This window comes from Lichenostomus cassidix, unplaced genomic scaffold (genome assembly GCF_008360975.1).
Source record: "Lichenostomus cassidix isolate B80296 unplaced genomic scaffold, HeHo_3.0 HiC_scaffold_33, whole genome shotgun sequence".
NCBI lineage: Eukaryota > Metazoa > Chordata > Aves > Passeriformes > Meliphagidae > Lichenostomus > Lichenostomus cassidix.
This window is the reverse complement of record NW_028147632.1, coordinates 3,287,456-3,309,967: the sequence shown is the minus strand read 5'-3', so window position 1 is coordinate 3,309,967 and position 22,512 is coordinate 3,287,456. Positions and strand designations below refer to the sequence as shown.

The 22,512-nt window shown below is 39.8% G+C and overlaps 1 protein-coding gene across 1 annotated transcript; it reads right to left on the bottom strand.

Annotated features, from left to right (window-relative positions):
• Positions 1–586: 586 nt before the first annotated feature.
• On the bottom strand, positions 587–21,924 carry LOC146421535 (uncharacterized). Its single transcript, XM_085047408.1, has 9 exons — positions 21,802–21,924; positions 17,070–17,123; positions 14,942–14,977; positions 12,567–12,620; positions 9,312–10,011; positions 7,637–7,743; positions 4,749–4,826; positions 2,293–2,529; positions 587–889 (listed from the first exon to the last, which is right to left on the bottom strand). Exons 3-9 carry the CDS (start codon positions 14,942–14,944, stop codon positions 749–751), a joined length of 1,320 nt encoding a protein of 439 aa, XP_084903534.1. The 5' UTR covers positions 14,945–14,977; positions 17,070–17,123; positions 21,802–21,924; the 3' UTR covers positions 587–748.
• Positions 21,925–22,512: the final 588 nt, after the last annotated feature.

Genomic DNA, 22,512 nt, shown 5'->3' with positions numbered 1-22,512 from the left:
AAAAATTTGGGAATTTCTGTGAGGAATTTGGGAATTTCATGTAGGAATTTGGGACTTTCTGGCATGAATTTGGGAATTTCAGGCGGAAACTTGGGAATTTTGGGCAGGAATTTGGGAATTTCTGTGAGGAATTTGGGAATTTGGGAAAAAAATTGGGAATTCCCATCAGAAATTTGGGAATTTCTGGCAAAAATTTGGGAATTTCCGGCAGGATTTTGGGAATTTCTGACAGAAATTTGGTATTTTCCATTGGAAATTTGGGAATTTCTGTTGGGAATTTGGGAATTTCTGACAAAAAGTTGGGAATTTCCTGTAGAAATTTGGGAATTTTCTGCAGAAATTTTGGGAATTTCTGGCAGGAATTTGAGAATTCTGGGCAGGAATTTGGGACTTTCCAGCAGGAATTTGGGAATTTCTGGCAAAAACTTGGGAATTTTTGGCAAAAATTTGGGAATTCCCATCGAAACCCATGGAAATTTGGGAACTTCTGGCAAAAATTTGGGAATTTTTTGGCAGAAATTTGGGATTTTTCTGCAGGAATTTGGGAGTTTTTGGCAGAAATTTGGGAATTTGGGAATTTCCTCTCCCCGCGGGATCCTGGCAGGAATTTCGGGTTAAATCCCTGGAATTTTTGGGGTTAAATCCCTGGAATTTTGGGGTAAATCCCTGGAATTTTTGGGTTAAATCCCTGGAATTTTTGGTTAAATCCCTGGAATTTTTGGGTTAAATCCCCGGGATTTTGGGGTTTTCACCCCGAGCAGCAGAGGGGGCCGAGCTCCAGCTGGGAATTCCGCGGGAATTTCGGGAATTTGGGGAATTCCTGGATTGGGAATTGCTCCGGGCGGGAAGAGCGAAGCTCCAGCAGGCGCCGGCCGGAGCTGCCCTGGGGCTGGAAAAATGGGGAAAAATCGGGAATTTTGGGGGATTTTTAGGGAGTTTGGGGTGATGAATCCTGAAATTTGGTTTGCCACCCCCAAGTTCCCAGTTTTCCCACCCGAAATCCCCGAAATCCCTTTTCCCACCCCAAAATTCCCACTTTTTCCCACCCAGAATCCCGAAATTTCTACTTTTTCCACCCGAAATCCCCCAAATTTCCCAATTTTGCCACCCCAAATTCCCACTTTTTCCACCCCAAATTCCCAAAATCCCACTTTTCCCACCCCAAATTCCCACTTTTTCCACCCCAAAATCCCCAATTTCCCAATTTTCTCACCCCAAAATCCCTTTTCCCACCCCAAAATTCCCATTTTCCCACCCCAAATCCCCAAAATTCATTTTCCCACCCCAAAATTCCCAGTTTTCCCACCCAAAATCCCCAAATTCCCACTTTCTCCACCCAAAATTCCCATTTTCCCACCCCAAAATCCCCACAATTCCCACTTTTCCCACCCCAAATCTCAAAATTTTGCACTTTTCCCACCCAAATCCCCCAAATTCCGACTTTTCCCACCCCAAAACTCCAAAAATTTCCCACCTTTCCCACCCAAAATTCCCATTTTTCTCACCCCAAATCCCCAAAATTCCCACTTTTCCCACCCCAAATCCCAAAATTTTCCACTTTTCCCACCCCAAATTCCCATTTTCCCACCCATAATCCCCATTTTCCCACCCCAAAATCCCAAAATTCCCATTTTCCCTCCCAAATCCCCAAAACTCCCATTTTCCCACCCCAAATCCCCCAAATTCCCATTTTTCCCCCCAAACCCATTTTCTCCATTTTTCCCACTTTTCCCATTTTCCCCCCACTTTTCTCCCCCAAATTCCCATTTTCCCACCCAAATCCCCAAAATTTTCCACTTTTTCCACCCCAAAATCCCAAAATTCCCATTTTCCCACCCAAATCCCCAAAATTTTCCACTTTTCCAACCCCAAATCCCCAAAATTCCCATTTTCCCATCCAAAAATTCTCCCAAATCCTTTTTCCCCGAAAATCCCCAAAATTCCCATTTTACCACCCCAAAATTCCCAAAATTCCCTTTTCCCACCCCAAATTCCCATTTTCCCACCCTAAAATTCCCAAATTCCCACTTTTCCCACCCAAAATTTTCCACTTTTCCCACCCAAAATTCCCTTTTCTCACCCCAAAATTCCCATTTTCCCACCCTGAAATCCCCAAAATTCCCATTTCCCACCCCAAATCCCCCACCTTTCCCACCCAAAATCCCCATTTTCCCACCCAAATCCCCCAAATCCCCATTTTCCCACCCAAAATTCCCATTTTCCCACCCAAAATCCCAAAATTCCCATTTTCCCACCCAAAATCCCAAAATCCCCATTTTTTTCTCCACCCACCCCACATCCATCCTCGAGTATCCGGATGTTCTCCTCTCCCAGCTCCTCCTCGTTCGCTCCCAGGAACCGCAGGGAACCCCCGGAATTTTGGGAATTCCCGGAATTTTGGGAATTTTGGTGATTTTGGGTGTTTTTGGGGTGATTTTGGGGGTTTTGGGGGGCGCAGGGCAGAGCCAGGCGCTGCCGGCAGGTGGCGCTGAGGAGCCGCAGGAACTTCAGCTGAACCACCGAGAGAGGCTGGGAGAGAAAATGGGGAGAAAAAGGGAAAAAATGGGAAAAATAGTGAAATTATTGTGAAAAAATAGTGAAATTATTGTGAAAACATCTTCAGCTGAACCACCGAGAGAGGCTGGGAGAGAAAATGGGGAGAAAAAGGGAAAAAATGGGAAAATTATTGTGAAAAATGGTGAGAAAAAATACTGAAATTATTGTGAAAAAATGGGAAATTATTGTGGGGAAAGGGCTGGGAGAGAGAAAATGGGGAGAAAACGGGAAAAAATGGGAAAAATATGGTTAAAAATAGTGAAATTATTGTGAAATTATTGTGAAAACATCTTCAGCTGAACCACCGAGAGAGGCTGGGAGAGAAAATGGGGAGAAAATGGGAAAAAACGGGAAAAAATTGTGAAATTATTGTGAAATTATTGTGAAATTATTGTGAAATTATTGTGAAATTATTGTGAAAAAATGGGAAATTATTGTGGGGAAATGGGGAGAAAAAATGGGGAAAGGGCTGGGAGAGAAAATGGGGAGAAAAAGGGGAAAAACGGGAAAAAATAGTGAAATTATTGTGAAAACGTCTTCAGCTGAACCACCGAGAGAGGCTGGGAGGGAAAATGGGGAGAAAATGGGAAAAAATGGTGAATTTTGGGGAGAAAAAATACTGAAATTATTGTGAAAAAATGGGGGGGAAATGGGGGAAATTGGGGAAAGGGCTGGGAGAGAAAATGGGGAGAAAATGGGAAAAAACGGGAAAAATATTGTGAAAAATGGTGAATTTTGGGGAGAAAAAAATGGGAAATTATTGTGGGGAAAATGGGGAAAGGGCTAGGAGGGAAAATGGGGAGAAAAAGGGAAAAAACGGGAAAAAATAGTGAAATTATTGTGAAAAAATAGTGAATTTGTTGTGAAAACATCTTCAGCTGAACTACTGAGAGAGGCTGGGAGGGAAAATGGGGAGAAAATGGGAAAAAACGGGAAAAATATGGTTAAAAATAGTGAAATTATTGTGAATTTATTGTGAAAACATCTTCAGCTGAACCACCGAGAGAGGCTGGGAGGGAAAATGGGGAGAAAATGGGAAAAAATGGGAAAAAATGGTGAAATTATTGTGAAATTATTGTGAAAAAATGGGAAATTATTGTGGGGAAAGGGCTGGGAGAGAAAATGGGGAGAAAAGGGGAAAAATTGGGAAAAATGGTGAGAAAATGGGAAAAATGGGAAATTGTGGGGAAAATGGGAAATTATTGTGGGAAAATGGAGAAAAGGCTGGGAGGGAAAATGGGGAGAAAATGGGAAAAAATGGGAAAAATGGGAAAAAATGGGAAAAAATGGGAAAAACGGTGAGAAAACAGGAAAAAAATAACGAAAACCAGGAAAAAATGGGGAAAGGGCTGGGAGTGAAAATGGGGAAAAAACGGGAAAAAATGGGGGAAATACTGTGAAAATATGGGGAAAAAATGGGGAAAAAATAGTGAAAAAATAGTGAAAAAATAGTGAAAAAATGGAGGGAAAATGCGGGGAAAATGGGGAAAGGGCTGGGAGAGAAAATGGGGAGAAAAAGGGAAAAAACGGGAAAAATGGTGAGAAAAAATAGTGAGAAAATGGGAAAAATGGGAAATTATTGTGGGAAAATGGCTGGGAGAGAAAATGGGGAAAAAACAGAAAAAATGGGAAAAATGGGGGAAAAATGGGAATTTTGGGGAGAAAAAATGGGGAGAAAATGGGAAAAATGGGGGAAAGGTTGGGATTGGGAATGGCTGTAGGAAAACTGCGGGAAAAAACTGGGAAAAATGTGAAAAAATGGGAAAAAATGGGAAAAAATGGGGAAAAAATGGGGAAAAATGGGAAAATGTTGTGGAGAAAAGGGGAAAAAAGGGAAAATATTGGGAAAAAATGGGGAAAATGGGAATTTTGGGGAAAATGGGGACAAATGGAATTTGGGGGAAAGCAAATTTGGGTGTTAAAAGGGAAATTTGGGGGAAAAGGAAAATGGAATTTAGGTGGGAAATGGATTTTGGGGAATGTGGAAAATAGGGGAATTTTGGGTGGGAAATGGGGAAAAATGGGAATTTTTGGGGAAAAAATTGGAATTTTGGGGGGAGAAATGGGAAAAAATGGGAATTTTTGGGGAAAAATGGGAAAATTTTTGGGGAAAAAGGGAATTTGGGGGGAAAACAGGGATTTTGGGAATTTGGGGAATTTTGGGAATTTTGGGAATTTTGGGAATTGCTCACCCTGTGGCCTCCCCGGGATTGGCTGAACCACTTTGGGGTTGGAATTTCCTCCTTGGGATCCGAATTTGGGGAAGGAACCTGAGGGGAGAGAAATTCTGGGAATTATCCCGAAATTCCGGGAGATATCAAAAAAATCCTGAAATTCCTGAAAATAATCCAGAAATTCCTGAAAATAATCCTGAAATTCATTAAAATAATCCTGAAAATCCTGAAAATTATCCCAAAATTCCTGAAAATAATCCCAAAACTCCTGAAAATAATCCCAAAACTCCTGAAAATAATCCCAAAATTCCTGAAAATAATCCAGAAATTCCTGAAAATAATCCCGAAAATCCTGAAAATAATCCTGAAATTCCTGAAAATAATCCCAAAATTCCTGAAAATAATCCTGAAATTCCTGGGAATAATCCCAAAATTCCTGAAGATATCAAAAAAATCCTGAAATTCCTGGGAAAAATCCTAAAATTCCTGAAAATAATAATGAAATTCCTGAAAATAATCCCAAAATTCCTGAAATAATCCCAAAATTCCTGGGAATAGTCCCAAAATTCCCAAAATCCCAGAATTCCTGGAAATCTCAAAATTCCAGGAGATGTCAAAATAATCCTGAAATTCCTGGGAAAAAACCTGAAATTCCTGAAAATAATCCTGAAATTCCCAAAAATAATCCCGAAATTCCTGAAAATAATCCCAAAATTCCCGAAAATAATCTCAAAATTCCAGGAGAGATGTCAAAATAATCCCAGAGATGTCAAAAAAAATCCTGAAATTCCTGGGAAAAATCCCAAAATTCCTGAAAATTATCCTGAAATTTCCAGAAATCCCAAAATTCCCAGGAGATCCCGAAGATCCCAGAAAAATCCCAAAATCCTGGAAATCCCAAAAATCCCAAATATCTGGATTTGGGAAAAACTCCTAAAGGGGGAGAGAGTTGGGGGAGAAATTCCTGGGAAAAATCCCAAAATTCCCAAAAATAATCCTGAATTCCCCAAAATAATCCTGGAATTCCTGAAAATAATCCTGAAATTTCCAGAAATCCCAAAATTCCCAGGAGAGCTCAAAGAAATCCTGGAGAGCCCAAAAATCCCGAAGATCCCAAAGATCCCAAAATCCTGGAGATCCCAAAAATCCCAAATATCTGGATTTGGGAAAAACTCCTAAAGGGGGAGAGAGTTGGGGGAGAAATTCCTGGGAATAATCCCAGGAATTCCTGAAAATAATCCTGAAATTCCTGGGAAAAAAATCCTGAAATTCCTGGGAAAAATCCCAAAATTCCTGAAAATAATCCTGAAATTTCCAGAAATCCCGAAATTCCCAGGACATCCCAAAGATCCCAGAAAAATCCCAAGAATTCCAAAAAATAATCCCAAAATTCCCCAAAATAATCCCAAAATTCCCAAAAATAATCCTGGAATTGCCAGGAATTTTGGGGAATTTTGGGATCCCAACCCTTGGGAATTCGGGAATTTTGGAAAGAATTTCAGGGCAATTTTGAGGGAATTTTTGGGGAATTTTTGGAGGAATTTTGGGATAATTTTGTGGGAATTTTGTGAGAATTTTTTTTTTTAAATTTTGAGAGAATTTTGGGGGAATTTTTTGGGGGAATTTTGGGGGAATTTTTTTAGGAACTTCAGAGGAATTTTGGGGAAGTTTTGTGAGAAATTTTTGGAGGAATTTTGTGGGAATTTTTGGGAAATTTTGGGGGGAATTTCAGGAGAATCTGGTGGGAATTTTGGGGTAAATTTTGGGAATTCTGGGAGAATTTTTGAGGGAATTTGGGGGAATTTTGTGGGGAATTTCAGGGGAATTTTGTGGGAATTTTTGGAGAAATTTTTGGAGAAATTTTGTGGAATTTTTTTTCGGAATTTTGTGGGAATTTTTTGAGGAATTTCAGGATAATTTTGTGGGAATCTTTGGGAAATTTGGGGGAATTTCAGGAGAGTCTGGTGGGAATTTTGGGGTAAATTTTGGGAATTTGGGGGAATTTTGGGGGAATTTTTGGAGGAATTTTGTGGGAATTTTATGAGAATTTTGTGGGAATTTTTTTGGGAATTTGGTGGGAAATTTTTTGGGAATTTTGTGGGAATTTTGTGGGAATTTTGAAATGAATTTTGGGGCAATTTTGGGAGAATTTCAGAGGAATTTTGGGGTAATTTTTGGAGTAATTTTGTGGTAATTTTGGGGGAATTTTTGGGAATTTTTAAAGGAATTTCAGGGGAATTTTGGAGGAATTTTTGGAGGCATTTTGGGGGAATTTTGTGAAAATGTTTGGGGAATTTTGGGAGAATCTTTTTAAGAATTTTGTAGGAATTTTGTGGCAATTTGGGTGGAATTTTTTTAGGAATTCCAGGGAATTTTGTAGGACTTTTTGGGGAATTTTTGGAGGAATTTTGTGGGAATTTTTGGGGAGAATTTCAGGGAAATTTTGAGGGATTTTTTTGAGGAATTTCCAGGGAATTTCAGGGAATTTTTGTGGGAATTTTGTGGGAATTTTGGGGGGTTTTTTGGAGGAATTTGGTGAGAATTTTGGGAGAATTTCAGGGGAATTTTTTTAGAAATTCTGTGGGAATTTTTTAGGAATTTCAGGGGAATTTTGTGTGAATTTCAGGATAATTTTGGGGGAATTTTGTGGGAATTTTTTGAGGAATTTCAGGGGAAACTTTGTGTGAATTTCGGGGGAATTTTGTGGAAATTTCAGGGTAATTTCGGAGGAATTTTTGGAGGAATTTTGTGGTAATTTTGTGGGAATTTTGTGGTAATTTTGTGGGAATTTTGTGGGAATTTTGGGTTAATTTTTTTAGGAATTTCAGGGAAATTTCGGGGGAATTTTTTTGGAATTTTGGGGTAATTTTGGGTGAATTTTGGGTTAAATTTAGGGAATTTCAGACCTGTGGGATCTCGGGGAAGATGCAGCTCTCTCCTCCAGCTGTGAAATTGCAGAAAACTTGGAAAGAATCTCTGGAGCAACCCTGGTTGGGATCGATCCAATAGTCACCTGGGAAACACAAAAAATTATTGAAAAATCCCAAAAAATCCTGAAAAAACCTGAAAAATCCCCAAAAAAATCCCCTAAAGAATCTCTGGAGCAACCCTGGTTGGGATCGATCCAATAGTCACCTGGAAAATAACAAAAATTATTGAAAAATCCCAAAAAATCCTGAAAAAATTCCTGGAAAAAAACAAATTTTAACCCAAAAAAACCCCAAAAATCCAGAAAAATCCCCTAAAGAATCTCTGGAGCAACCCTGGTTGGGATCGATCCAGTAGTCACCTGGAAAATAACAAATTTTAGCCCAAAAATTCCCAAAAAATCCTGAAAAATTCCTGAAAAATCCCATAAAGAATCCCTGGTTGGGATCGATCCAATAGTCACCTGGAAAATAACAAAGAAATCCTGAAAAAATCCCAAAAAATCCCAAAAAAACCCCAAAAAATCCCAGAAAAAATCCCAGAAAGAATCCCTGGTTGGGATCAATCCAATAATCATGGGAAAAAACCCAAAATCAGCCCAAAAATTCCGGAAAAAATCCCCCAAAATTCCTGAAAAATTCCTGAAAAATTCCCAGAAAGAATCTCTGGTTGGGATCGATCCAATAGTCACCTGGAAAATAACAAATTTTAGCCCAAAAAACCCCAAAAATCCCGAAAAAATCCCGTAAAGAATCCCTGGTTGGGATCAATCCAATAGTCACCTGGAAAATACCAAAAATTCCAAAAAAAATCCCAAAACATCCCAAAAATTCCCCAAAAAATCCCAAAAAATCCCAAAAAAAAAAAAATCAAAAAAATCCCAAAAAATCCCCAAAAATCCCCCAAAAAATCCAAAAAAATCTCCAAAAATTCCCCAAAAATCCCAAAAAATTCCCCAAAAATTCCAAAAAATCTCAAAAAATCCCCAAAAATTAAAAAAATCAAAAAATCCCCAAAATCCTAAAAAATCCTAAAAATCCCAAAAATTCCTAACAAAAATTAAAAAAAATCCCCAAAAAATCCCAAAACATCCCAAATATTCCCCAAAATATCCTAAAAAAGAAAAAATATCCCAAAAATCCCCCCAAAAAATCCTAAAAAAATTCCCCCAAAAATCCCAAAAATTCCTGAAAAAAAAACCCCAAAAATACCAAAAATTTTAAAAAAATCTAAAAAAAATCCAAAAAAAATCCCAAAACATCCCAAAAATTCGCAAAAAAAATCCCACCAAAAAATCCTAAAAATCCCACCAAAAAATCCTAAAAATTCCCCCCAAAAATCCCAAAAAATCCCAAAAAAATCCTAAAAAAATCTCAAAAATTCCCGAAAAAAATTCCAAAAAAATCCCAAAAATTCCCCCCAAAAATCCCCAAAAAATGCCAAAGAATCCCCAAATATTCCCCAAAAAATCCCAAAAAATCCCCAAAAATTCCCCAGAATATCCCAAAAATCCCAAAAATTCCCCCAAAAATCCCCCAAAAATCCCCAAAAATTCCCCAAAAATCCCCAAAAAATCCCCAAAAATCCCAAAAATTCCCAGAAAAAAATCCCAAACTCCCCCAAAATTCCCAAAATCCCCCAAACCCCACAGACCGTCGGGCAGCTCGGGGTGGGCGAGGTGCAGGTCCTGGCAGGTCCTGGCAGGGAATTCCCGACTTCCCGGCGGGTTCCGGAGCTGCTCCACCTCGGATTTTAGGGAATTCAGGGAGCCAAGGAGAGCCTGGGAGCGATCCCGAAATTTCCAAGAATTCCCAAATTTTTCATCCTGGAATTCTTCAGAATTCCCAAATTTTTCATCCCGGAATTCCCGGGAATTCCCGAATTTCTGAGCCTCAAATTCTTCATAATTCCCGAATTTCTGAGCCTCAAATTCCCGGGAATTCCCGAATTTTTCATCCTGGAATTCCTGAGAATTCCCAAATTCTTGATCCTGGAATTCCTCACGATTCCCGAAATCCTCAGCCTGGAATTCCCGAGAATTCCTAAATTTCTGATCTTCAAATTCCGGATGATTCCTGAATTTTTCGTCTCCGAATTCCTCGCGATTCCCGAATTCTTGATCCTGGAATTCTTCATGATTCCCGAATTTTTCGTCTCTGAATTCCTCAAGATTCCTGAATTTCTTGTCCTGGAATTCTCCAAGATTCCCAAATTCTTGATCCTCAAATTCCGGATGATTCCCGAATTTCTGATCTCCGAATTCCCGTCGATTCCCGGATTTCCCGTCGAGGGATCGTTTGGATTTTTTGGGAATTTGGAGAGGAAGAGGTTGGATGACGTCACCGGGAGGACCCTGCGGGGGGAAATCCCAAAATTCCGATGGGAAATCCCAAAATTCCAACAGGAAATCCCAAAATTCTGACGGGAAATCCCAAAATTCCAACAGGAAATCCCAAAATTCTGACGGGAAATCCCAAAATTCCGATGGGAAATCCCAAAATTCTGATGGGAAATCCCAAAATCCCGACGGGAAATCATGAAATTCTGACGGGAAATCCCAAAATTCCTACAGAAAATCCCAAAATTCTGATGGGAAATCCCAGAATTCCTACAGAAAATCCCAAAATTCTGATGGGAAAATCCAAAATTCCAACTGGAAATACCAAAATTGTGATGGAAAATCCCAAAATTCTGACGGAAAATCCCAAAATTCTGATGGGAAATCCCAAAATTCCTACAGAAAATCCAAAATTCCCATGGGAATCCCAAAATTCCAACAGGAAAATCCCAAAATTCCGACGGGAAATCCCAAAATTCCGATGGAAAATCCCAAAATTCAGATGGAAAATCCTAAAATTCTGATGGGAAATCCCAAAATTCCGACGGGAAATCCCAAAATTCTGATGGAAAATCCCAAAATTCCGATGGGAAATCCCAAAATTCTGATGGGAAAATCCAAAATTCTGATGGGAAATCGAAAAATTCTGACGGGAAATCCCAAAATTCCGACTGGAAATCCCAAAATTCCTACAGAAAATCCAAAATTCCCATGGGAATCCCAAAATTCTGATGGAAAACCCAAAAATTCTGACGGAAAATCCCAAAATTCTGATGGGAAATCCCAGAATTCCAATAGAAATCCCAAAATTCCGACAGGAAATCCCAAAATTCTGATGGGAAATCCCAAAATTCCGACTGGAAATCCCAGAATTCTGACGGGAAATCCCAAAATTTAGCTGAAAAATCCCAGAATTCCGATGGGAAATCCCAGAATTCCATTGGAAATCCCAAAATTCCAATGGGAAATCCCAAAATTCCGATGGGAATTCCCAAAATTCTGATGGGAAATCCCAAAATTCCGACGGAAAATCCCAAAATTCCTACAGAAAATCCCAAAATTCCAATGGGTAATCCGAAAATTCCCATGGAAAATCCCAAAATTCTGATGGGAAATCCCAAAATCCCTTCTTTCCCTCCAAATCCCCTTTTTCCCCCAAAATTTCCCCCAAATCCCACTTTCCATTCCCAAATCCCCCAAAATCCCCCAAATTTCCCAAAATCCCAAAATCTCCAAAATCCCTCCCAAAATTCCCAAATCCACCCCCAAGATCCTCCAACCCCCCAAAATCCTGTTTTGCATCCCAAATTTCCTAAATTCCCCAAAATCCTCAAAATCTCTCAAAATTCCTCCAACTTCCCCCAAAATCCCTCCAAAATCTCCCCAAAATCCCCAAATTCCCCCAAATTCCTCCAAAATCCTCAAAATCCCCAAATTCCAAATTTCCCAAATTTTCATCCCAAATCCCCAAAATCCCAAATTCCCAAATTCCCCAAAATCCCCAAAATTCCCAAAATCACTGAGTTCCCCAAAACCCTTCCCCCAAAAATCTTCCCTCTAAAATCCCCAAAAATCTCCCCAAAATCCCCCCCAAATCACCAGATTTCAAAATCCCTCAAATCTCCCCAAATCCACCCCAAATCCCAAAATCCCATTTTTTCCCCAAAAATCCCCAACCTTCCCCCATAATCCCCTAAATCCTCCCAAAATCCCCAAATCTCCCAAAATCACCCAAATTCCCCCTAAAACCCCCAAATCCCCAAAATCCCCAAATTCCAAAATCCCCACCCTCCCGAAATTTTCCCCCTCCCAAAACTTCCCCAAACCCCAAAATCCCCAAACTTCCCCAAAATCCCCACTCCCCAAATCCACCCCAAATTCCCCCCCAAAATCTCATTTTCCCCAAAAAATTCTCTCAAACTCTCCCCAAAATCCCCAAAAATTCCCCAAAATCACCCAATTTCCAAAATCCACTCCAATTCCCAAATTCTCCAAACCCCCCAAAATCCATTTCAAAAATTCCCAACCTTCCTCAAAATTTTCAAAACCCCAAATCTCCCCAAATTTTAAAACCACCAAAATCACCCAAATTTCCAAACCCTCAAATTTTCAAATCCACCCAAAATTCCCCAAAACTCCCTAAATTCCAGTTTCCCCAAAATTGCCCCAAACTTCCCTCAAAATCCCCAAATCTCCCCAAAATCCCCCTGAAAATCCCCAAACTTTCAAAATCCCCAAACCACCCGAATTTCAAAATCCCCATTTCCCCAAAACATTCTTCAGACTCTCCTCAAAATCCCCAAAATCCCCAAAATTCCCCAAAAATCATGAAATTTCCCCAAAATCCACCCAAATCCCCCCAAAATCTCTCAAATTTCCCCCAAATGCCCCCAAAATCTCCCCAAAATCCTCAAAATCCCCCAAAATTCCCCAAAATCCTTCAATTTCCCAAAATCCACTCCAATTTCCCCAAAATCTCTCAAATTTCCCCCCAAATGCCCCCAAAATCCCCCAAATCTCCCCAAAATCCCCCAAATTCCCCCAAAATTCCCCAAAATCCCAAATCTCACAGGATGCCCAGGAGGTCCAGGAGGTCCTCGTTGCCCTTTGGGTCCTGCTTGGCCCTGCAGAGAAATTTGGGGCATTTTTGGGGGAAATTTGGGGGAAATTTGGGGGATTTTGGGTGGTTTTGGGGTGTTTTTGAGGATTTTTTGGGCTGTTTTGGGATATTTTTTGGTATTTTGGGATATTTTCTGGGTGGTTTTGGGGTTAATTTTGGGGTGGTTTTAGGATTTTTATTTGGGGATATTTTTGGGGATTTTTGTGGGGATTTTTGGGATTATTTTGGGTGGTTTTGGGATTTTTTGGGGTATATTTTGGGATGGTTTTAGGATATTTTTTGGGGTATTTTTTGGGATTGTTTGAGGTGTTTTCTGGGGGATTTTGGGGTGTTTTGGGATATTTTTGGGGAGATTTTTTTTTGGTTTTTTCTGGGTGGTTTTGGGATGTTTTTGGGGTATATTTTAGGGTTTTTTTGGGGATTTTTTGGGGTATTTTTTGGTGTTTTGGGGTATTTTCTGGGTGGTTTTGGGATGGTTATGAGGTATATTTTGGGGAGGTTTTGGGATATTTTTGGGATATTTTGGAGTATTTTTTGGGCTGTTTTGGGGTGTTTTAGGGAAATTTTTGGGGGAGTTTTTGGGTTTTTTGGGTATTTTTTGGTATTTTTGGGTATTTTCTCACCATGGCTCCTTTGGGGTGTTTTTGGGATATTTTTTTTTTTGATTTTTTAGGATATTTTTTGGAATATTTTGGGCTGGTTTTGGGGTATTTCTCAGATATTATTTGGGGTGGTTTTGGGGTATTTTTTGGGGATTTTTTGGGATGTTTTCTGGTTTTGGGTATTTTTTGGGGTATTTTTGGGGGATTTTTTAGGTCTGTTTTTGGGGTATTTTTGGGGGTGTTTTTGGGGTATTTTTGGGGTATTTTGGGATGTTTTTGGGGTATTTTTGGGGGTGTTTTTGTGATGTTTTTGAGGTATTTTTGGGGTATTTTGGGATATTTTTGGGGTATTTTGGGGTATATTTTGGGATATTTTTTGGGATATTTTTGGGATATTTTTGGGGTACATTTTGGGATATATTTTGGGATATTTTCGAGGTATATTTCGGGATATTTTGTGATATATTTTTGGGATATTCTTGGGATATATTTGGGGATATTTTTGGGGTATCTTTGGGGTATTTTTTGACTATTTTTTGGGTATTTTTTGGGGTATATTTTGGGATATTTTTGGGATATTTTTGGGGTATTTTTTTGGATATTTTTTGGATATTTTTGGGATATATTTTGGGGTATTTTTTTTTGATTTTTGGTATATTTTGGGGTCTATTTGGGGTAATTTATGGGATATATTTTGGGGTATTTTTGGGGATTTTGTGGTATTTTTGGGATATTTTTTTGGGTATTTTTTTGGTATATTTTGGGGTATATTTTGGGGTGATTTATGGGATATTTTTGGGATATATTTTGGGATATTTTTGGGGTATATTTTGGGGTAATTTTTGGGGTAATTTTGGGATATTTTTTGGATATTTTTGGGGTATATTTTGGGATATTTTTGGGATATTTTTGGTATATTTTGGGGTGATTTATGGATATTTTGGGATATATTTTGGGGTATTTTTGGGGGGATTTTTGGTATATTTTGGGGTATATTTGGGGTAATTTATGGGATATTTTTGGGGTATATTTTGGGGGATTTTGTGGTATTTTTGGGATATTTTTTTGGGTATTTTTTTGGTATATTTTGGGGTATATTTGGGGTGATTTATGGGACATTTTTGGGATATATTTTGGGATATTTTTTGGGTATATTTTGGGGTATTTTTTGGGATATATTTTGAGATATTTTTGGGGTATATTTTGGGATATTTTTGGGATATTTTTGGGGTATATTTTGGGATATTTTTGAGGTACATTTTGGGTTATTTTGGGATATATTTTGGGATATTTTTGAGGTATATTTTGGGGTATTTTGGGATATATTTTTGGGATATTCTTGGGATATATTTGGGGATATTTTTGGGGTATCTTTGGGGTATTTTTGGAATATTTTTGGGGTATATTTTGGGATATTTTTTGGGTATTTTTGGGATATTTTTGGTACTTTTGGGGATTTTTTGGGATATTTTTGGGATATTTTTGGGATATTTTGGGGTAATTTATGGGATATTTTTGGGGTATATTTTGGGGTATTTTTGGGGGATTTTGTGGTATTTTTGGGATATTTTTTGGGGTATTTTTGGTATATTTTGGGGGATATTTTGGGGTGATTTATGGGACATTTTTGGGATCTATTTTGGGGTATTTTTGGGGTACATTTTGGGACATTTTTGGGGTATTTTTGGGGATATTTTTGGGGTGATTTTGGGTATTTTCTCACCATGGCTCCTTTGGCTCCTTTAGGTCCTGCAGGACCCTGAGGGGGAAAAATGGAGAAATTTGGGGATTTTGGGGATTTTGGGGATTTGGGGAGAGAATTTGGGGAAATTGGGGAGTTTGGGGATTTGGGGAATTTAGGGAATTTTGGGGAATTTTGGGGAATTTGGGGATTTTGGGGGATTTGGGGATTTGGGGGAATTTGGGGATTGAAAGGATTTTGGGAGGAATTTGGGAATTTTTGGGGAATTTGGGGAATTTCAGGGGATTTTGGGGAATTTGGGAATTTGAGAATTTTGGGGATTTGGGGAGGAGGTTGGGGAATTTGGGAATTTTGGGGAATTTGGGGATTTTGGGGAATTTGGGGATTGAAAGGATTTTGGGAGGAATTTGGGGAATTTCAGGGATTTTGGGGAATTTGGGGAATTTGATTTTGGGGAATTTGGGGAATTTCAGGGGATTTTGGGGAATTTGGGGGATTTGGGGAATTTGGGGGAATTTGGGGATTGGGGGAATTTGGGGATTTGTGGCAGTTTGGGAATTTTGGGGTTTGAAAGGATTTTGGGAGGAATTTGGGGATTTTGGGGAATTTGGGGAACTTGGGGATTGAAAGGATTTTGGGAGGAATTTGGGGATTTTGGGAATTTCAGGGGATTTTGGGGAATTTCAAGGGAATTTGGGGAATATGGGGAGGAGGAGCAATTTGGGGGATTTAGGGAAATTTGGGGGATTCGGGAATTTTTGGGGAAATTGGGGATTTAGGGGAATTTGGGGATTTTGGGGGAATTTGGGGAATTTGGGGGATTTGGGAATTTTTGGGGAAATTGGGGATTTGGGGGAACTTGGGCATTTGGGGAATTTTGGGGGATTTTGGGGAATTTGGGCATTTTGGGGATTGAAAGGATTTTGGGAGGAATTTTGGGAGTTTGGGGAATTTGGGAATTTGGGGAAATTGGGAATTTTGGGGATTTGGGCATTTTTGGGGAATTTGGGAATTGGAGAGGAAGTTGGGGATTTGGGGAGGAAATTTGCGGGATTTTGGGGAATTTTGGGAATTTTGGGGATTTTGGGGCAATTTAGGGAATTTAGGGAATTTGGGGAATTTGGGAGTTTTTGGGGATTTGGGAAGGGAATATGGGAAGAGGAATTTGGGAGGAATTTGGGGATTTTTTTTGGAATTTTGGGATTTTGGGGAAGAGAAAATGGGGAGGGAAATTTGGGGGATTTGGGGAATTTGAGAAATTTGGAAATTTGGGGGAAATTTGGGGAATTTTGGGAAATTTGGGAGGATTTGGGACAAGATTTTGGGATTTTGGGGGAATTTCAGGAGTTTGGGGATTTGGAGAATTTGGGAAATTTGGAGATTTTGGTATTTGGGAAGGAAATTTGGGGGATTTTGGGGAATTTGGGGATTTTGGGGATTTGGGAATTTGAGGAATTTGGGAATTTGGGAATTTGGGGAATTTGGGAATTTGGGAGTTTTTGGGGATCTGGGAAGGGAATTTGGGAAGAGGAATTTGGGAGGAATTTGGGGATTTTTTGGGGGAATTTGGGGATTTTGGGGAAGAGAAAATGGGGAGGGAAATTTGGGGGATTTGGGGAATTTGAGAAATTTGGAAATTTGGGGGAAATTTGGGGAATTTGGGGAGGATTTGGGACAGGATTTTGGGATTTTGGGGGAATTTTGGGAGTTTGGGGATTTGGAGAATTTGGGAAATTTGGAGATTTTGGTATTTGGGAAGGAAATTTGGGGGATTTTGGGGAATTTTCCTGGAATTTGGGGATTTTGGGGATTTTGGGGATTTGGGAAGGGAATTTGGGAAAAGGATTTTGGGAGGAATTTGGGGACTTTCTGGCGAATTTGGGGATTTTTTTTTGGGAATTTGGGGATTTTTGGGGAGGAATTTGGGGATTTTTTTGGGGAATTTGGGGATTTGGGGAAGAGAAATTGGGGAATTGGGAAATTTGAGGAATTTGGGGGAATTTGGGGAGAGAATTTTGGGGAAATTTGGGGAATTTCGGGGAATTTGAGGAGGGGGATTTGGGCATGTGGGGAGGGAATTTGCAGAGTGGGATTTTGGGAATTTTTTGGGAATTTTTTTGGGAATTTTTGGGGTTTTTTGGTGACTCACAGGCAGCCCAGGAGGTCCCGAAGGTCCCAAAGGTCCTGCAGCTCCAGGAATTCCCTGGGAAAGAAAATTCATGGAATTTCACATCCCAAAAATCCCAAAATCCCCCAAATCCCCCAAAAATCCACCCAAAATCTGCTTTTTTCCCCCAAAAAATCCTCTTTTTCCCACCCCAAATCCCATTTTTTTCCCCAAAAATTCTATTTTTTTCCCCCAATCCCATTTTTTTTAGGATTTTTCCCCCAAAATCCCACTTTTTTTCCCCAAAATCCCAATTTTTTTCCCCAAATCCCATTTTTTTTAGGATTTTTCCCCCAAAATCACACTTTTTCCCAAAATCCCATTTTTTCCCTACTAATTCAAAATCCCATTTTTCCACCCAAAATCCTATTTTTCCCCCAAATCCCATTTTTTAAAGACTTTTCCCAAAATCCCAATTTTTTCCCCCAAATCCTTTTTTTTAGGATTTTTCTCCCAAAATCTCATTTTTCCACCAAAAAATCCTATTTTTCCCCCAAATCCCATTTTTTTAGGTTTTTTTTCCCCCAAATCCCACTTTTTTTCCCCAAAAATCCCATTTTTTCCCCACAAATCCCATTTTTTCCCCACAAATTCCCCAAAAATCCCATTTTCCCACCCCAAATCCTATTTTTTTAGGATTTTCCCCCCAAAATCCCACTTTCTTTCCCAAAAATCCAATTTTTTCCCCCAAATCCCATTTTTCCCACCCCAAATCCCACTTTTTTCCCCAAAAAATCCCTTTTTTTTCCTCAAAAATCCCATTTTTTCCCCCAAAAATTCCCCCAAAATCCCATTTTTCCACCCCAAATCCCATTTTTTTTAGGGTTTTTTTCCCCAAAATACCACTTTTTTCCCAAAAATCCCATTTTTCCCCCACTAATTTCCCCAAAATCCCATTTTTCCCACCCCAAATCCCACTTTTTCCCCCAAAAATCCCTTTTTTCCCCCCAAAATCCGATTTTTTCCCCCAAATCCCATTTTTTTAAGACTTTTCCCCAAAATCCCATTTTTCCCCAAAATCCCTTTTTTCCCCCAAAATCCTGGTTTTTTCCCCCCAAATCCCTTTTTTTTAAGGATTTTCTCAAAATCTCTTTTCCCCCAAAATCCTATTTTTCCTCCAATCCCATTTTTAGGATTTTTCCCCAAAATCCCATTTTTTTCCCAAAATCCCATTTTCTCCACAAAAATCCCATTTTTCCCCACAAATTCCCCCAAAATCCCATTTTCCAACCCCAAATCCCATTTTTAGGATTTTTCCCCCAAAATCCCACTTTTTTCCCTCCCCAAAATCCCATTTTTTTCCCAAAAATCCCATTTTTCTGCCCCAAAATCCCATTTTTTCCCCACAAATTCCCCCAAAATCCCATTTTCCAACCCCAAATCCCATTTTTTTTAGGATTTTTCCCCCAAAAATCCCATTTTTTGAGGATTTTTTTCCCCCAAATCTCTTTTATTTCCTCAAATCTCATTTTTTGGGGAATTTCTTCCCCAAATCCCATTTTCCCCCCAAATCCCAATTTCTCTGGGATTTCTTTCCCTCCCAAAATCCCATTTTTTGGGAGGATTTTTTTCCCCAAAAATCCCATTTTTCCCCAAAAAAATCCCATTTTTCCCCCCAAATTCCCCAAAATCCCATTTTCCAGCCCAAAATCCCAATTTTTTTGGAATATTTTTCCCCCAAATCCCATTTTTGGGTGATTTTTTTCTCCCAAACCCATTTTTTTCCTCCCAAAACCTAATTTCTCTGCGATTTTTTCCCCCAAAATTTAATTTTTTCCACCCAAAATCCCCATTTTTAAAACCTTTTTCCCCAAAATCCCATTTTTTCCCCCAAATCCCAATTTTTCCCCCAAAAATCCATTTTCCAAAAAAACTCCCTTTGCTTTTTTGATGATTTTTCCTCCCAAATCCCTTTTTTTTCCCATTTTTTCTCCCAAAATCCCATTTTTTTGGAGTTTTTTTCCCCAAAATACGTACTTTTAATAACTTTTTTCCCAAAATCCCATTTTTCCCCAATTTCCTCATCACCTCTCCCTTATTCCCAGTTTTTCCCGGAATTCCAGGTCTCCCTCTGTCCCCTTTGTTTCCCAAAAATTCCATTTTTCCTCCCAAAATCGGATTTTTTTGGTATTTTTTCCCCCCAAATCCCATTTTTTTAGGGTTTTTTCCCAAAATCCCACATTTTCTCCCCAATTGCTCACCGTCTCTCCCTTGTTCCCGGTTTTTCCGGGAATTCCAGGTCTCCCTCTGTCCCCTTTGTCCCCAAAATCCCATTTTTTTGCCATTTTTCTCCCCAAAATCGGATTTTTTTGGTATTTTTTTCCCACAAAATCCCATTTTTTTAGGGTTTTTTCCCAAAATCCCATTTTTTCTCCCCAACTCCTCACCTTCTCTCCCTTATTCCCAGTTTTTCTGGGAATTCCAGGTCTCCCTCTGTCCCCTTTGTCCCCAAAAATCCCATTTTTCCTCCCAAAATCTGATTTTTTGGGCGATTTTTTCCCAAAATCCCATTTTTTTTGGTTTTTTTCCCAAAATCCCATTTTTTCTCCCCAACTCCTCACCGTCTCTCCCTTGTTCCCGGTTTTTCCCGGAATTCCAGGTCTCCCTCTGTCCTCTTTGTCCCCAAAAATCCCATTTTTCCTCCCAAAATCCCATTTTTTTGCGGATTTTTTCCCCAAAATCCCATTTTTTTAGGTTTTTTTCCCAAAATCCCATTTTTTCTCCCCAACTCCTCACTGTCTCTCCCGTATTCCCAGTTTTTCCCGGAATTCCAGGTCTCCCTCTGTCCCCTTTGTCCCCAAAAATCCCATTTTTTGCAGTTTTTTCTCCCAAAATCTAATTTTTTTGGCAAATTTTCCCCCAAAATCCCTTTTTTTTTGTTGTTTTTTCCCAAAATCCCACTTTTTCTCCCCAATTCCTCACCGTCTCTCCCTTATTCCCAGTTTTTCCAGGAATTCCAGGTCTCCCTCTGTCCCCTTTGTCCCCAAAAATCCCAATTTTCCTCCCAAAAACCCCATTTTTTTGCGGATTTTTTCCCCAAAATCCCATTTTTTTAGGGTTTTTTCCCAAAATCCCAGTTTTTCTCCCCAACTCCTCACCTTCTCTCCCTTATTCCCAGTTTTTCTGGGAATTCCAGGTCTCCCTCTGTCCCCTTTGTCCCCAAAAATTCCATTTTTTGCAGTTTTTTTCTCCCAAAATCTGATTTTTTTGGTATTTTTCCCCCCAAATCCCTTTTTTTTAGGGTTTTTTTCCCAAAATCCCACATTTTCCCCCCAATTCCTCACCGTCTCTCCCTTATTCCCAGTTTTTTTCCAGGAATTCCAGGTCTCCCTCTGTCCTCTTTGTCCCCAAAATCCCATTTTTTGGGTGATTTTTCCTCCCAAAATCGGATTTTTTTGGTATTTTTTCCCCCCAAAATCCCATTTTTTAGGTTTTTTCCCAAAATCCCATTTTTTCACCCCAACTCCTCACCGTCTCTCCCTTATTCCCGGTTTTTCCAGGAATTCCAGGTCTCCCTCTGTCCCCTTTGTCCCCAAAATCCCATTTTTCCTCCCAAAACCCCATTTTTTTGCGGATTTTTTCCCCGAAATCCCATTTTTTTTGGCTTTTTTTCCCAAAATCCCAGTTTTTCTCCCCAAATCCTCACCGTCTCTCCCTTGTTCCCAGTTTTTCCTGGAATTCCAGGTCTCCCTCTGTCCTCTTTGTCCCCAAAAATCCCATTTTTCCTCCCAAAATCCCATTTTTTGGGGGATTTTTCCTCCCAAATCCGATTTTTTTCAGGTTTTTTCCCCAAAATCCCAATTTTTTCCCAAAATCCCGTTTTTTCTCCCCAACTCCTCACCGTCTCTCCCTTGTTCCCAGTTTTTCCCGGAATTCCAGGTCTCCCTCTGTCCCCTTTGTCCCCAAAATCCCAATTTTTTTCCCCAAAAATCCCAATTTTTTGGTATTTTTTCCCACCAAATTCCATTTTTTTTGTTTTTTCCCAAAATCCCATATTTTCTCGCCAACTCCTCACCGTCTCTCCCTTATTCCCGGTTTTTCCGGGAATTCCAGGTCTCCCTCTGTCCCCTTTGTCCCCAAAAATCCCATTTTTTTGGTGATTTTTCCTCCCAAATCCGATTTTTTTCGGGTTTTTTCCCCAAATCCCATATTTTTTCCCAAAATCCCACTTTTTCTCCCCAATTTCTCACCGTCTCTCCCTTGTTCCCGGTTTTTCCGGGAATTCCAGATCTCCCTCTGTCCCCTTTGTCCCCAAAATCCCTTTTTTCCTTCCTAAAATCGGATTTTTTTGGTATTTTTTCCCCAAAATCCCATTTTTTTAGGGTTTTTTCCCAAAATCCCATTTTTTCTCCCCAATTCCTCACTGTCTCTCCCTTATTCCCAGTTTTTCTGGGAATTCCAGGTCTCCCTCTGTCCCCTTTGTCCCCAAAAATCCCAGTTTTTCCTCCCAAAATCCCATTTTTTTGCGGATTTTTTCCCCGAAATCCCATTTTTTTAGGGTTTTTTCCCAAAATCCCATATTTTCACCCCAAATCCTCACCGTCTCTCCCTTGTTCCCGGTTTTTCCGGGAATTCCAGGTCTCCCTCTGTCCCCTTTGTCCCCAAAATCCCATTTTTTTGCAGTTTTTTCCTCCCAAATCCCATTTTTTGGCTATTTTTTCCCCAAATCCCATATTTTTTCCCAAAATCCCACATTTTCACCCCAATTCCTCACCGTCTCTCCCTTGTTCCCGGTTTTTCCGGGAATTCCAGGTCTCCCTCTGTCCCCTTTGTCCCCTTGCTCCCCAGGAGGTCCAATCAGCCCAATGAGCCCGGGGTGGCCCTGGGGGGAAAATGGGGAAAAATGGGAAAAAATGGGAAAAATGGGAAAAATGGGGGAAATTGGGGAAAAATGGGGAAATTGGGGAAATTGGGGAAAATGGGGAAAATGGGAAAAAATGGGGGAAATTGGGGAAATGGGGAAAATGGGATTTTGGGGAAAAATGGGGAAATTGGGGAAAATGGGGAAAAATTGGGGAAAATGGGATTTTGGGGAGAAAATGGGGAAAAATGGGAAAAATGGGGAAAATGGGAAAATGGGAAAATGGGGAAAATGGGAAAAATGGGGAAAAATGGGGGAAAATGGGAAAAAATGGGGGAAATGGGGAAAAATGGGGAAAAATGGGAAAATGGGGAAAATGGGGGAAATGGGGGAAATTGGGAAAATGAGGAAAATGGGAAAATTGGGGAAAATTGGGGAAAAAAGGGGGAAATTGGGGAAATTGGGGAAAATGGGGAAAAATGGGAAAGATGGGAAAATTGGGAAAAAAATGGGATTTTGGGGAAAAATGGAAAAATTGGGAAATTGGGATTTGGGGGGAAAATAGGAAAAATGGGAAATTAATGGGAAAATTGGGGAAAATGAGGAAATTGGGGAAAATGGGGA